The 13,380-nt window shown below is 39.5% G+C and overlaps 2 protein-coding genes across 8 annotated transcripts in view; one reads left to right on the top strand and one right to left on the bottom strand.

The window, feature by feature from the left end:
• CLEC4D (C-type lectin domain family 4 member D) overlaps positions 1-8,757 on the top strand; it is a 37,448-nt gene extending 28,691 nt beyond the window's left edge. For 5 of the 6 annotated variants that reach the window (XM_030321604.2, XM_030321601.2, XM_030321598.2 and 2 more), the window contains 2 exons: positions 438-553; positions 838-1,933. In XM_030321604.2, coding sequence (XP_030177464.1) covers positions 438-553; positions 838-988 — 267 coding nt within the window. In that variant the 3' untranslated portion in view covers positions 989-1,933. Of the gene's footprint in view, positions 1-437; positions 554-837; positions 1,934-8,219 lie in introns of those variants that run through there. The other variant, XM_030321602.2, reaches the window with a different exon arrangement.
• On the bottom strand, positions 7,041-12,517 carry CLEC4E (C-type lectin domain family 4 member E). Of its 2 annotated transcripts, XM_030321596.1 has the most exons (6): positions 12,382-12,517; positions 11,483-11,575; positions 10,787-10,876; positions 9,439-9,590; positions 8,408-8,523; positions 7,041-7,393 (listed from the first exon to the last, which is right to left on the bottom strand). In XM_030321596.1, the coding sequence occupies exons 1-6, from the start codon at positions 12,416-12,418 to the stop codon at positions 7,222-7,224; spliced, it is 660 nt and encodes a 219-aa protein (XP_030177456.1). In that variant the 5' UTR covers positions 12,419-12,517; the 3' UTR covers positions 7,041-7,221. The 2 variants fall into 2 exon arrangements, with proteins under 2 accessions (XP_030177456.1, XP_030177457.1); XM_030321597.1 differs by lacking the exon at positions 10,787-10,876.
• Between the last annotated feature and the right edge of the window lie 863 nt (positions 12,518-13,380).

The following is a 13,380-nucleotide window of genomic DNA, read 5'->3' as shown; positions in this document are numbered from 1 at the left end:
CAACACCCAGTGCTCATCCCAAAAGGTGCCCTCCTCAATACCCATCACCCACTCTCCCCTCCCTCCCACCTTCCATCAACCCTCAGTTTGTTCTCAGTTTTTAAGAGGAAGAGACGATTTTAAAAACAAAAGTTAAAAAAAAATCCGATCCTACTAAGCATTGTGCTAAGTGATTTGCAAGTATGATCTCACTCTTCACGGTAATTCTTTGAAGTCATCCACTTTTGGAGATGAGAAATCTTGAGTTTGGAGGGGTATAAGCACTTATGACATTACACGATATATGGCAGAGGCAGGATTGAAAGAGATCTGTCCGATGACAGTGCTTCTGTGCTTAGCTAGCAGTAATCCATCTGACCTTTCCCCACATTTCCTAACATAACAGCTACTAAATGACAAATGCAAATATACTTACAAAAGTTTACCTTTTTATGCAGAACTTTATTGTTCAATTTTTGGATAGACGGTTTTCATATTTCCTGGGACTTACAGATGAGGACCATGAAGGCCAGTGGTCCTGGGTGGACAAGACACCATTTGACCCACATATTGTGTAAGTATATTGACTGGGGTGAAAACTTTCTAGGCAAAGACAAGAAGATAGCAAGGAGAATTCATTTGCCCCGAGGCATACCGATATAGAAATGCCTGCTCAGAGAGGACTGTTATGTATTGAGCAACTTCTCTACTAATAAATGACTATATTTCTATTAGAGAGTGCAGCTCTAAATTTTTCACCGGAGGCGTTTTCTCTACATGTCTCCTGATCTACACACACACACACACACCCACACAAATACAGATATAAAGATATGCATATATATTTTTTCATTTTAGATTCTGGCATGAGGGTGAACCCAACAACTATAAACAGAATGAAAATTGTGTTATCCTTGTTAATGTCCAAGACAAATGGGCCTGGAATGACTTTCCTTGTAACTTTGAGAGAAGAAGAATTTGCAAGTTACCTGGAACAACATTCAACTAGAAACCTCCAAAGGAGTCCTTATGATGGCAACAGAAAAGGGGAACCAATTAGACCAGGGCAGAATGTACCTGCACCATTGGAGCAGAGAAAACATGCTGAGAAAATAGAACATTTTTCAGTTACGATGGCCTTACTTTTGTTTTATTCATTCAAGACAATGTGCTTTTGTGTGGTTTGGTGGCCAGAATCATCTTTTCTGTGAGAATCCATTTTCATGAACTTTGCTTTCTTGATAGTGTATCAAAGTATTTCCTTTTCGATTGGTGTGCATTGATTATATGTCAAACAGAATGGCTCAAATGAGGTGATCTCTTGGTCATTGTTCTCCTCTGCTCAAATTCTTAGCTCTTAAAATTCAAAGGCGGGGTATTCCAACTGATAGAGGCATGCCACTTTTTTTCAAATATGACAAACCCTTTGAAGTTTTTAAACAACATTCTTATTGTTCAATGTCTCGTTCCCAGACTTTTTAATAGTATCAGTCATTAGATTGACATTCCATGAGCAAAATATTTTCTGAACAGGAGTGTAGGAGTTCTGAATTGTAGTATTGCCAAGATGGAAAAAAAAGAAAGTCTATCTACCTTTAAAAACATTTTCTTCTTATTCTACCTTAAATGTCTTCCCAAAGCAGGGAGTCCCAAGCTGACTTAGTTTCTTTTCAAGCGGATAAATCCCTCATAGGCCACCTTAACCAAACTGCCTTCAACTCTGTAGCTGAAGAAACTGAACCCACGGGAAGGCAAAGAGCTCACCTGGAACATTGCTAGTTCATGAAGAGAAACAGGACTGTGGCCCAGGACTACTTTTCATGAGCGGCAAACTGTGTTGCCTTCGGTATTACAGGAAAGTTACTGGGGTGACTTGGCCTCTTGACTAATGGATGAAAGTTCTAGCATTGTATTCGTGTTACTACATTTTTAATTTGAATCAGGAAAAAAAAATCATATTTTCAGCCCATTTATGTTAGCATGTCTTTTTAGAGCTATAAAGCTAGAGTTCAAACTAGAAGGGAAGTCCTTGTCTTAACAACATGACATGACACTGTTATGATATCACTAGTGTTAACTGTGGAGCAGTGCTATCCAATATATGGTGGTCTTTCTTAAAATTCTCAATTTGCTGATGTTTCCTGAATCGAAGCTAAACAATTCCAAGCAGTGGCTTTTTTTGAAGTTGATTTTATTTTGAGAGAGAGAGAGAGACAAAGAGTGAGCATGAGCAGGGGAGGGGCAGAGAGGGAGGGAGAGAGAGAGAGAGAATCCCAAGTGGGGTCTGTTCTCTCGGCACAGAGCCCTATATGGGGCTCCATCTCACAAATGCGAGATCGTGACCTGAGCCAAAGTCAAGAGTCAGATGCTCAACCACTCAACTGATTTGGCCATCCAGGCCAAGCAACGGCTTTTTAACCTAACTGCCTTAAAGCTATTTTTGAAAACAGCATTTATTTTGTAAATTACTTAGTGATTTTCTGTGTTAGGAAGATTAGTGTTTGATTGATTGTGTGTGTGTGTGTGTGTGTGTGTGTCTGCATTTAAAGCTGATACTTTTAACTGAAGGAATGCTAATGATTTTAATTGTTTGCCATTCACTAGTTACATAGCACAAAATCTACAAAACTTGTGGAAATAATTTTATGTATATGCTAAAAGGCTTTGTGTAGTTAACATCATCCATTTTCTCTACCGTATATAGGTAGAGATTCAGTTGCCAATAAAATGTGATCTCTATGTGATTTTATACATCTGTGTCGGCATCTATATCCTTAATCTCTTTTCTCGCAGTCTGATCATTTTTCATTACCTCCGTGGTGACCACCAACAGACCATCTTTCTTACCCGGATTATTGCAATGGCCTTCTGACTGGTCTCCCTATTTCCACCCTCGGGCCCTTTCAATCTATTCCTAACTCTCATGACACTTGTATTCCTCATAATTTCTTTAAGACACCTGATAGTAATTTCATAAAAATAAATGCAAATTTTTTAGGGCATTGTGGTAGTCTTAGAAATTTGAAACACTTAAAAAATTTAAGTATTGGTTTTGTGTTTGCTGTATGTGTGTGTGTGTGTGTTTGCCACACACACACACACACACACACACACACACATCTCAAACAGTAAAAATGTAAATAAAAGTATCAGTTAAATCTTCCATCCCGAACTTCAGTCCCTTAAATGCCTCTTCAGAGTAGATATGATTATGTTTCTTATATGTATTTCCATATATGTTTATATGTGTTATATAAATATATATACATACATAACCTTCTGTTTTTATACTAATAGCAACATTATCTACATTGCCTTAAACATCTTACAATTTTTTCCCCACAAATCTAAGGGGTTTTTGTTTGTTCGTCTGTTTTCATCATGACAAGTGTATTCTTTGATCCCCGTCACCTATTTCCTCCTTTTCCCCACCCACCACCCCTCTGGTAACCATCAGTTTGTTCTCTATAGTTAAAGAGTCTGTTTCTTGGTTTGTCTCTCTTTTTTTCCTTTGTTCCTTTGTTTTGTTTCTTAAATTCCACCTATGAGTGAGATCATGTGGTATTCGTCTTTCTCTGTCTTATTTCGCTTGGCATTATACTCTGTAGCTCCATCCATGTTGCAAATGGCAAGATTTCATTGTTTTTTTTTATGATGGAATAATATTCTGTTGTGTATACACGGCTTCTTTAAGCTTCCATAATTTGGCTATTGTAGATAATGCTGCTATGTACATTGGATGCATTTATTCCTTTGAATTAGTATTTTTCCACCCTTGGAGTAAATACCTCATAGTGCAATTACTGGATCATAGGGTAGTTCTATTTTTAACTTTTTGAGGAACCTCCATATTTCTTCCACAGCGGCTGTACCAGTTTCCATTTCCCCTAATGAATACAGGAGCGTTCCTTTTTCTCCACATCCTCCCCAACACTTGTTTCTTGTGTTTTTTTATTTTAGCCATTCTCACAGGTATGAGGTGGTATCCCATTGTGGTTTTGATTTGCATTTCCCTGATGCTCAGTGATGTTGAGCATCTTTTCATGTGTCTGTTAGCCATCTGGATGCCTTTGGAGAAATGTTTGTTCACGTCTTCTGCCCATTTTTATTTTATTTTATTTTCAATGTTTATTTATTTTGAGAGAGAGAGAGCAACATGAATAGAGTAGGGGCAGAGATAGAGGGAGACACAGAATCTGAAGCAGGCTTCAGGCTCTGAGCTGTCAGCACGGAGCCTGATGCAGGGCTCAATCCCACAAACCGTGAGATCATGACCTGAGCCAAAGTCAGACGCTTATCCGACTGAGCCACCCAAGCGCCCATTCTTCCCATTTTTAAATTGATTATTTGGTTTTGGGGGGAAAATATCTTGCATTTTTTACTTAAAAATATAGTTTGGAAAATGATTTATACCTTGCCCCATATAAGTAAATAGTGTTTCATTATATTGGTATATCATAATCTGAGATAACTTTTGAGTGACAAAATATTTCCTTTATATAATAAAAATCAACAAAACTACATATTGTCACATATATCTAAGAGGAAAGAACACTTTAAGGAAAACTAATATAGATAAACCTTGGTTTGCGAGCATAATTCATTCCAGAAACATGCTTGTAATCCAAAGCACTTGTATATCAAAGTGAATTTCCCCATAAGAAATCATGGAAACTCAGATGATTCATCCCACAACCCCAAACTATTCATATAAAAATGATTACAATACTGTAATATAATACAAAGTAACAAAGAAAATATAAAATATAAAGAAAAATAAACAAATTAACCTGCCCTTACCTTTGAAAACCTTCGTGGCTGGTGTGAGGGAGACAAGAGAAGGAAGGTTATTGTGTAGGGCGACTTTCACTATCATTAATGGAATCACTGCTATCTATTGGCTCAATGAAATCTTCTGCATCGGGGCCATTGTATACACTCTCACGGATGTTGACTTCGGTACAGTATTGATAAACTCTTGTCACATGCTGTATTTAATGTAATTGGCAATAAGGCAGCAGAGGAAAGGGTCTATATTGGCAGACAGCCTGACCTAGAATGAAGCAAAGCATTCCTAAGCTTACTCTTGTATAGAAAAGCAGAGGACTGTCCATAGGTGCTTCGAAGTGACAAAAAATACACTAGTGCCTATTGTGGGCATCTTCCAACATTCTGAAAAATCACTGATTTTTCTGCCAAACACCACAGTCTGAGACTGAGCATCTGAACATGGGAGATGATCACCCACAATCCCACACAGAGAGAGAGAGAGAGAGAGAGAGAAGAACCATTGGCTCAGTTGTGATCATATGACATTCGGTGTCACATACTACTTGTGTTGCAAGACATTGCTCTTTTATCAAGTCAATATTTATTAGAAATGTTTGCTCGTCTTGCGGAACACTTGCAGAACAAGTTACTCGCAATCCAAGGTTTTACTACATATTATATTCACTTACCCAGTTGAATTTTCCCATCTAATGATTACACATTAATTTCAGTGTATGAATTTTGAGGGTCTCTGTGTGGTGCCGTGTGCAAGAAGTGTGATTATTCAAGGTACCAAGATATTTAAATATTCTTGAATAACCATATCAGCATTGATTAAAATATTATGCACGTTAGTGGATAGGCTTGAGATAGAAAGTTGTCAAGCTGAATGTTCTCTTAGAACAATCTAGCTATTGGACCCTGGCCCTAGCTGAGCAATAGCCACAAATCCAAGTGAGATTCAGTTATGCAGTGGAGCCATTTGCAACAACGTGGATGGAACTAGAGAGTATTATGCTAAGGGAAATAAGTCAGTCAAAGACAAATATATGATTTCACTCATATGTGACATTTAAGAAACAAAACAGATGACCATAGGGGAAGGGAAGCAAAAATAACAGAAAAACAGAGGAGTCAAACCGTAAGAGACTCTTAAATACAGAGAACAAACTGAGGGTTGCTGGCGGGGTATTGGGGGTGGATGGGCTAAGTGGGTGATGGGCATTAAGGAGGACACTTGTTGGGATGAGCACTGGATATTACATGTAACTGATAAATCATTAAATTCTATTCTTGAAATCATTATTACACTGTATGGTAACTAACTTGGATTTAAATAAAAAAAAAAAGAAATCTTCTATACCTATATTGAGTTTTATTCCTAGTAAAGCTATTTTTCTCAGGATGTTAATGAAATTATAAATCCTTTGGCATTCTGAAATGTTTTGCTATCCTATAGGAAAATATAAAGGCGTTTCTGCTCCATTGCAAATTTATGATCTATTTTATAAAAGTCGTTAGTATATTTCTTGGAGAGTTCATATATATCCACTTAATAATATAGCATTGGATAGCTTCTACAGAGATGAGTCCAATGAGGTAGGTTTTAAAGTCAACAGTTTGTCTATATCTTAAAAATAAATTGGTTCTTTGAATTGATCTCTGCGACAACTACTTGGCTCTAAGCTTTGTCAGCGTTGGGCCAGCTCGTGGGTTAATGATAACCAGCTAATGTAATGGATTAGTTAATGGGATTCTTAGTCCCCCTTATCTGACTTATGGATATATGGCTTTGTTATTTGGAATTACAATTAAGTCTCTGATATAATTGAACTTTGACATACAAAATAAACACAAAATGTAAAATAAAAGAAAAGAAAAATAAAATCCTCTTCTTTGCTGGGCTCTGTACTTGCTGTATGTCTCTATATGTTCATATAAATATTCACAAACAAAGCAGGAGTATTCTTTACTTTTCCCAGCATTTGTTAGAGAATTGCTTGGTAAATTGGGAGAAGTCTTGAGACTAATATAGAGAAAAATGCATGTCAATCACGATCATAAATTATATTGTTCAAAACTACTTATTTTATTTAAAATCTTTTTTAAAAAATTTTTCTTCCATGTTTATTTTTGAGAGATAGAGACAGAGTGCGAGCAGGGGAGGGGCAGAGAGAGAGGGAGACACAGAATGCGAAGCAGGCTCCAGGCCCTGAGCTGTCAGCACAGAACCTGATGCGGGGCTCGAACTCACGAACCTCGAGATCATGACCTGAGCCGAAGTCAGACGCTTAACCGACTGAGCCACCCAGGCGCCCCAAAACTACTTAGTTTATTTATATCAAAAGCGACAAGTCCTTATGAAGTCTCTAGGTAGTCCTTATAAAGTGCAGTGCACAGTTTTCTCGTGTTGGTGTTGTGTTCATGCTCTTGTGCCTCTGTATTTATGCATTTCAGTTGTGCTCTCTGTTCTCAGAAGATTTTTTTGTTATTCAAAGCACTTATTTCAGGCATTTCACAAATCCGAAACACATTGAAGAAACAGGGCACGTCATTCCAATTTTTCCTCGGATTTGAAGAGTCTCGTATGGTAGCACAGTCCTCCACTGTAACTAAATTATTGGGCTCCCCTTCGTCCCAGAAGCTGGAAGAGAGCAAGTGCAGAAGATTTTAAATCCCAGCTACACGAAGCCAAGTGACCTCGTATGCTAGACCAGTTGCATCTGTGTTGTGCTCCCTCGCAACAATTTTGTTGCGCATTATAACCTCCATTAGGCATTATAGTTAGGCATTAAACCTCCATTTTATTGAAGAAAAGGAATCCCGGAAAAACCAACCCACTTGTCTTAAGTCTTAGAGTTTGCGAGTGGCGAAGCCCAGCTGGATATTCCTGACTTTCTGGTCTGTCAAGCTTCCTCAGCTGTAGACCCATAATGAGAAGTTACAGGAAGCACTGATGGTCATGAATTTGTTTCCTTCACGCTTGTGTCTCATCTTACGTTTAGTTCCCTTTATTCTGCACCGAGTTTGTATTAACCTAGGTGCATACTTTAGTGGTGTTACGATGCTGTAGAGAAGCAACCTTCTAGAGTCTCAGTGCATGGCAGCTGTACTCTTAGAACTGAGCCTTTGGTTTCCTCAAATGCTAAATGAAGATTAATATCGATGTGTCTCAGAAGGGTGCAATTTAGGTAAAATGAAATAATTAATGAGATCAAACCCATGAAAACTCCAATGTGCTGTGCTCTAAGGGTGTAAGGTCACTATCAAAGAGAAAAGAGACCTTATCAAGGGAGTCCCCACTTTCACTCCATAAATCTCCTTTCTCAAATCACTACCCTCGAATCATTTACTAGTTTGGGCACAAGACTCTGAATTTCACTCTTTGTCTCTGCTGCATTTCCGATGAATTAGTCTTCGATTCTGATTCCCTCCTCACATTCATCTGTTATCTCCCCTTTATTCTTCAGATGGTCTCAGGAAGCGAGAGCACGAGATCCTCGTGCTTCCTTCGACTATCTTCTTGCACATAAAATCACCAAGGATTGACCTGAAAATATCTCATGGAATGGAAGGAGGTTCTGAGAACTCCCCTCAACAATGGTCTAACTTTGGGACTTGAGATAGTGTTAAAATTGTCCTGTAAGAAGGAAATTACCTCAGAGCTTCGGTGAAAGGTGTGCCATCTACCCATTGCCACTGACCCTCAATCACCTGGTCTGTCAGTCCAATATAAAACTCTCTCCTTTTCGGTTTCGCGTAGAAAAGAAATTCCTAGAGGAGCAACACGATAGAAACACAAAGTAGATCAGTCATTTCAATTTTGGACAAATGTTGAAGGTAATTGTTATTAAAAGAGGTAAAGTGGATTATAGGTGACAGATAAATGGCTCTGAAATCCTAAGATCATGGAGGAGTATCTCCTGATTTTTTTTTTTTTTTTATTGTGGTAAAAATATACGGAACATAGAATTAAACCAACAAAAAGAGAATCTTTAAATTTTTTTTTCAACGTTTATTTATTTTTGGGACAGAGAGAGACAGAGCATGAACGGGGGAGGGGCAGAGAGAGAGGGAGACACAGAACCGGAAACGGGCTCCAGGCTGCGAGCCATCAGCCCAGAGCCCGACTCGGGGCTCGAACTCACGGACCGCGAGATCGTGACCTGGCTGAAGTCGGACGCTTAACCAACTGCGCCACCCAGGCGCCCCCAAAAAGAGAATCTTTAACAGAGAAGGAGTTTCTTAATATCTCATTCAAAGCTGATCTACTGTTATTTGTAGCAAAAGCTACTTATATATCCAGCATGAAAGATTATTAATCACGGCTTAAAGATAACGGACATATCTTGGGCATATCTGACATAATCATCTGATGTGTTCATCAACACAATAGTCATTCTAAAATGAACTGTCAGCGTCCCCCCCCCCCCCCCCCCCTTTTTTTCCCTTAGTAAGAAAGGCATTGAACATGGAAATTCCCCTTTCCTCCCCCCTCAGGCTCTTCTAGTGATGACAATAAATTAGAGTAGGTATCGACTTACAGAAATAGTAGGAACAGCATGCATTTTAATACATTCACTTAACAAATAGTAATTTTGGACCAAAGAGTGCATACACGTATGGAAAGAGGGATAGATCCTGGAAAGAATGTTACATTGACACTGGAGGTGACTGTGCTCCAACTACCTGCTCCTCCTGTGTGTTGATAACAACCAGATGTGCTCCCATGTTTGAGCAGTTTTTTACGCTTGATGCCCAGGACATGGTGTTAGTAGAAAATAAGTAGCAGCTAGATTGAAAATGGATCCAGCTCAACGGACAACAATTCTTGACTGAACCTAGGAGGAGAGAAGTTTCCATGAGTGTCATATATCAACTAAGTAAGGAAACAGAAAGCTTCATCTGGCCTCATGAAGTTCATCATTACCAGTCTTCTGACTGGTACCTTGGAGCCCCTTGTCCTTGCCCACTCCCCAACCTACTATCTAAGACTTTAGAGAATTCCTATGTCAGTAAACACAAATAGCAATTGTCTTGTCTTTTGAGACATAACCCTTATTTTCTAAATTAAAACAAATTTTTTTAAACGTTTATTTATTTTTAAGAGACAGAACACGAGTGGGGAAGGGGCAGAAAGAGAGGGAGACACAGGATCCGAAGGAGGCTCCAGGCTCTGAGCTGTCAGCACAGAGCCTGATGTGGGGCTCGAATCCATGAACCATAAGATCATGACCTGAGCCTAAGTCAGATGCTTAACTGACTGAGCCACCCAGGCACCCTGAGATATAATCCTTATTTTCTAAACTTGCCAGTAAATGCAGTCATACATACAATCTATCTCTGTTATGCTATTGATATAGAGCCTTATTAACTATTCTTAGAACGCCAAGGTGAGAGAAGGTTATGCATTTTATCTAAGCAACCATCTCTCACGTTGCCCAAGCAATATGCCCTCAACAAAGTCTCCAAACTGGTTGTGGAGATGGGCTAAACTTCTTAGAATTGTAGAATGTAAGTCTTTGAAGTTTATTAAAAAGAAATAGTCCAGTGTTTCTCAATTTAATGGTGAGGAAATTAAGTTCCAGAGGAGCGTCATGTAGCATTTTGCTAAGACTTAGAACAAAACTATTTATATAAGAGTGTAGAGAATATATTTCTGAGATATCTCCAAATTCCCTATTCTCTCTCTATTTTTTTCTTCTTCACCTCATTGGGAAGCAAGTGAGGAATGAAAAGAAAGTGCACTCCTGGAGATAATACCTTCCACTTCTAGATTTTCTGTTCAGACATACCTCAAATTTCTTCTAAAAGTTTGCTATGATGTCCCCAGGATTTCCTGTCCAATGCTAATCACGTTTTCAAAGTCCTAGACCTGTCTTATCAATTCCTCATCATTCTCTGGTAGTACAGGCAAGATTTTACGTTTTGTTTTTGAGACACAGGACACCATCCAACTCCTTGTCCCCAAATCAATCTAGAAGCCAAAAAGTGTCAATATGTAAATGTTGATGTTCAAATTTCAGGACCATTATACCCGATACATCTTTGTAGCAGGAGAAGTCCATTAAATCCTCATATGGCTGGAACTTTTTCTCATCACAGAGTTGAAAGCTATGATACGTCACTGTAAGGAAAGGGGCAGAGTGTATGTTCATTATTCTTGATAAAAAATTAAGTTTATCATGTGTGTATTTGTAACAAAAGTACCAGCAATCATCATGATATCTTTTTTTTACTCTCTATTTGTCCTTCCACGCGGAGAGGTACCGAGATTTACTTACCCAAAGAAAAAAGGATTCACATTTCACGGTTTTTGCTGATTTATGAAGATGAATGTGCTTTACTTCAGGTCCAAAGGCCCAGAGAAAACAAATATGCTTTCACTTTCTCTTATGCCCACCCTCCCTACCCTTGTTCCAAAACACAGTTTGTCATGTCTCTGGCTAGGTTCCCGTGGAGAAGTTTACACTCATGACAGACGTACAAAGGCGAGGACTCAAGGCCACCAAGGAGATGAAAAATGTCTATCATGAAAAATATGTCAGAGGTCGCTGCAATTTGGTAACCATTCTGTACTAGTTGGGGTTCTAGTTGAGGAATAACCTGGAGATAAACAGGGAAGAAAGTGGAACAGAAATACCCTTTGGGGGAGAAGGGAACCCACAGGCAAGAAGAAGGATTTTACTCTTAATATTCACCAGGGAGATTAAACTTGACCTTTAGAACTCACCAACACATCTGGTGATAAAACAGACACTGAGCAGTAGAATGCAGACCCCAGCAACAGTCCATAAGAGCCTTTGGGAAGAGAAGTGTCCTTTCTCTGTAGAAAGAAATATGCAAACATGGTCAATCTTCCCAAAGCAAGATACAAAAGACATTCTTATTCAACCTTACTTATCTCCTTCCACTTGTGCTGTCTGTATGGAGTAATTCTTAGACTTCAGCATGCCTCAGAATCATTTGGAGAGTTTGTTTAAACACTGATGATGGGGCCTCACTTCTAGAGTTAACAATTCATTAGAGCTCCTATGGAGCCAGCAAGTTCCTGGTCTGGGAACCAGCTTTTAGAACCACTAGAATAAGCCATTGCTGATCTTAAGACTCGTGAACTGAGACAGATGTGCTATTTTTCCTTCTTAAGTCTCTCAGGCTTTCCGTCTTCTTTTCCTATCTTTGTCTTTCCCTTTCTCTCACCCTCTCTGTTTTGTTTTTTTTAATCTCTCTCCTGCCCTCCTCTTTCTGGTGTCTCATTTCCCAAGCCCTTTGTAAACCAATTCATATAAAACGTGAGCAATGTTCTTATAGTTCCTCTCCGCCTCCCACCCGATAAACATTTTACAAACAGGAAAAGTGAGTTCCAGAGAAGGGAGGTGGCTTGCCCAATGCGACACAGTGAAAGGGTGGGAACAGCAGTCTGATTCAGTTCTCCCCAAAACCCAGCCCAGCAACCCTCAGTACAACATAGCGTCTCCTAACCACTGCCTGTTTTCCCCCTTGCATTCTGTCTCTGTCTCCCTTCTTTTACTTCAGTGGAGACATTTCTAGAGTCCTATCCCCTCAGCATATTTATCACCGCTTCCCCCCAAAAAAAGATCTATGAAAGAAAGGGAGAGTTGCAAATTTTACCTGTGCCTTGTGATGTAGATGGTTGGGATGAATTCATTCTCTCTCTCTCTCTCTCTCTCTCCTTCTCTCATCAGTTTCTGAGTCCAGTACTATTTTGTTGCTAAGATCTAAGGAAAATGAATCCATTTCTGGTTTTTTTTTTTTTTTAAGGAAGTTCAGCCCGAAGGCATAATAATATTAATTTGTTCTGCGGCTTTGTGTTTCAGCCAGGGTTTCCTTTCTTGCATAAGGAGGACAAGGGAGTTTACCGGGCAACGAGTCTCCTCACTTAAGGAAACAACAAAGTGGGGAAATGATGATAGTGGTAAGTACCAACAGAAATGGGCTGACCGAGGGGAAACATCAGGGGCTTAAAAATACTGTTTTCTTTGGGTGGGTAAAATCTCTCTGTTTGGGGCCCCGGGGGGCTCAGTCGGTTAAGCATCCGACTCTTGATCTCAGCTCAGGGCTCCATCTCAGGGAGGTGAGTTCAAGCCCCGCACTGGGCTCCGTGCTGGATGTGATGCCTATTTAAAAAAAAAAAAAAAAAAAAAATTCGCTACTTTCTTCCAGGCCTCCCCACTCATGCCTCAGTTTGTCTCTGACATTTGCGGGGCCCACCTCTGCACTCCCAGTTTTACTTCTGAGCCTTACTGTCACACATTTGTCGGCGGGAAAGAGGACAAAACCAAATCTTTGCACTGGGCACACAGCTGGGCACATAGTAGAGGCATTTATAACTCCATGTGAGTTTCTTTTCATAGTTCAGGTGGGTTTCTTCCTCATTTGCTTGCAACGCTGGAACATTCTGGCTTCATGTTGGGCTGAATATGTCGCATTGTGGGTTTATAGCCCTTTTGTTAAAGCAATCTCCTACCTCTGCCCCAGTTGAACCCCCCCACGCCTTACATGATATGACTACTTTGCAATTCAGCTCCGTTCCTTGTTCCTTCCGTTACAACACAGCTTCTGCCACCTTCGAGACTCAGTGGGTAATCTCATTCTATTCTTCCTAATTCT

Source organism: Lynx canadensis, chromosome B4 (genome assembly GCF_007474595.2).
Source record: "Lynx canadensis isolate LIC74 chromosome B4, mLynCan4.pri.v2, whole genome shotgun sequence".
Classification (NCBI taxonomy): domain Eukaryota; kingdom Metazoa; phylum Chordata; class Mammalia; order Carnivora; family Felidae; genus Lynx; species Lynx canadensis.
The sequence above is the reverse complement of the archived record's forward strand: the minus strand, read 5'-3'. Positions and strand labels throughout refer to the sequence as shown.

Excerpts from the sequence above, each read along its gene's own strand:
- CLEC4E (XM_030321596.1), bottom strand. The coding sequence starts at position 12,418 with ATGAATTCATCCCAACCATCTACATCACAAGGCACAG. Across the intron at positions 9,591-10,786 it reads CTGCTACAAAGATGTATCGG|GTTCAGTCAAGAATTGTTGT; the intron begins GTATAATGGTCC and ends CTCTCCTCCTAG. Across the intron at positions 8,524-9,438 it reads TCAACACACAGGAGGAGCAG|GAATTTCTTTTCTACGCGAA; the intron begins GTAGTTGGAGCA and ends TTGCTCCTCTAG.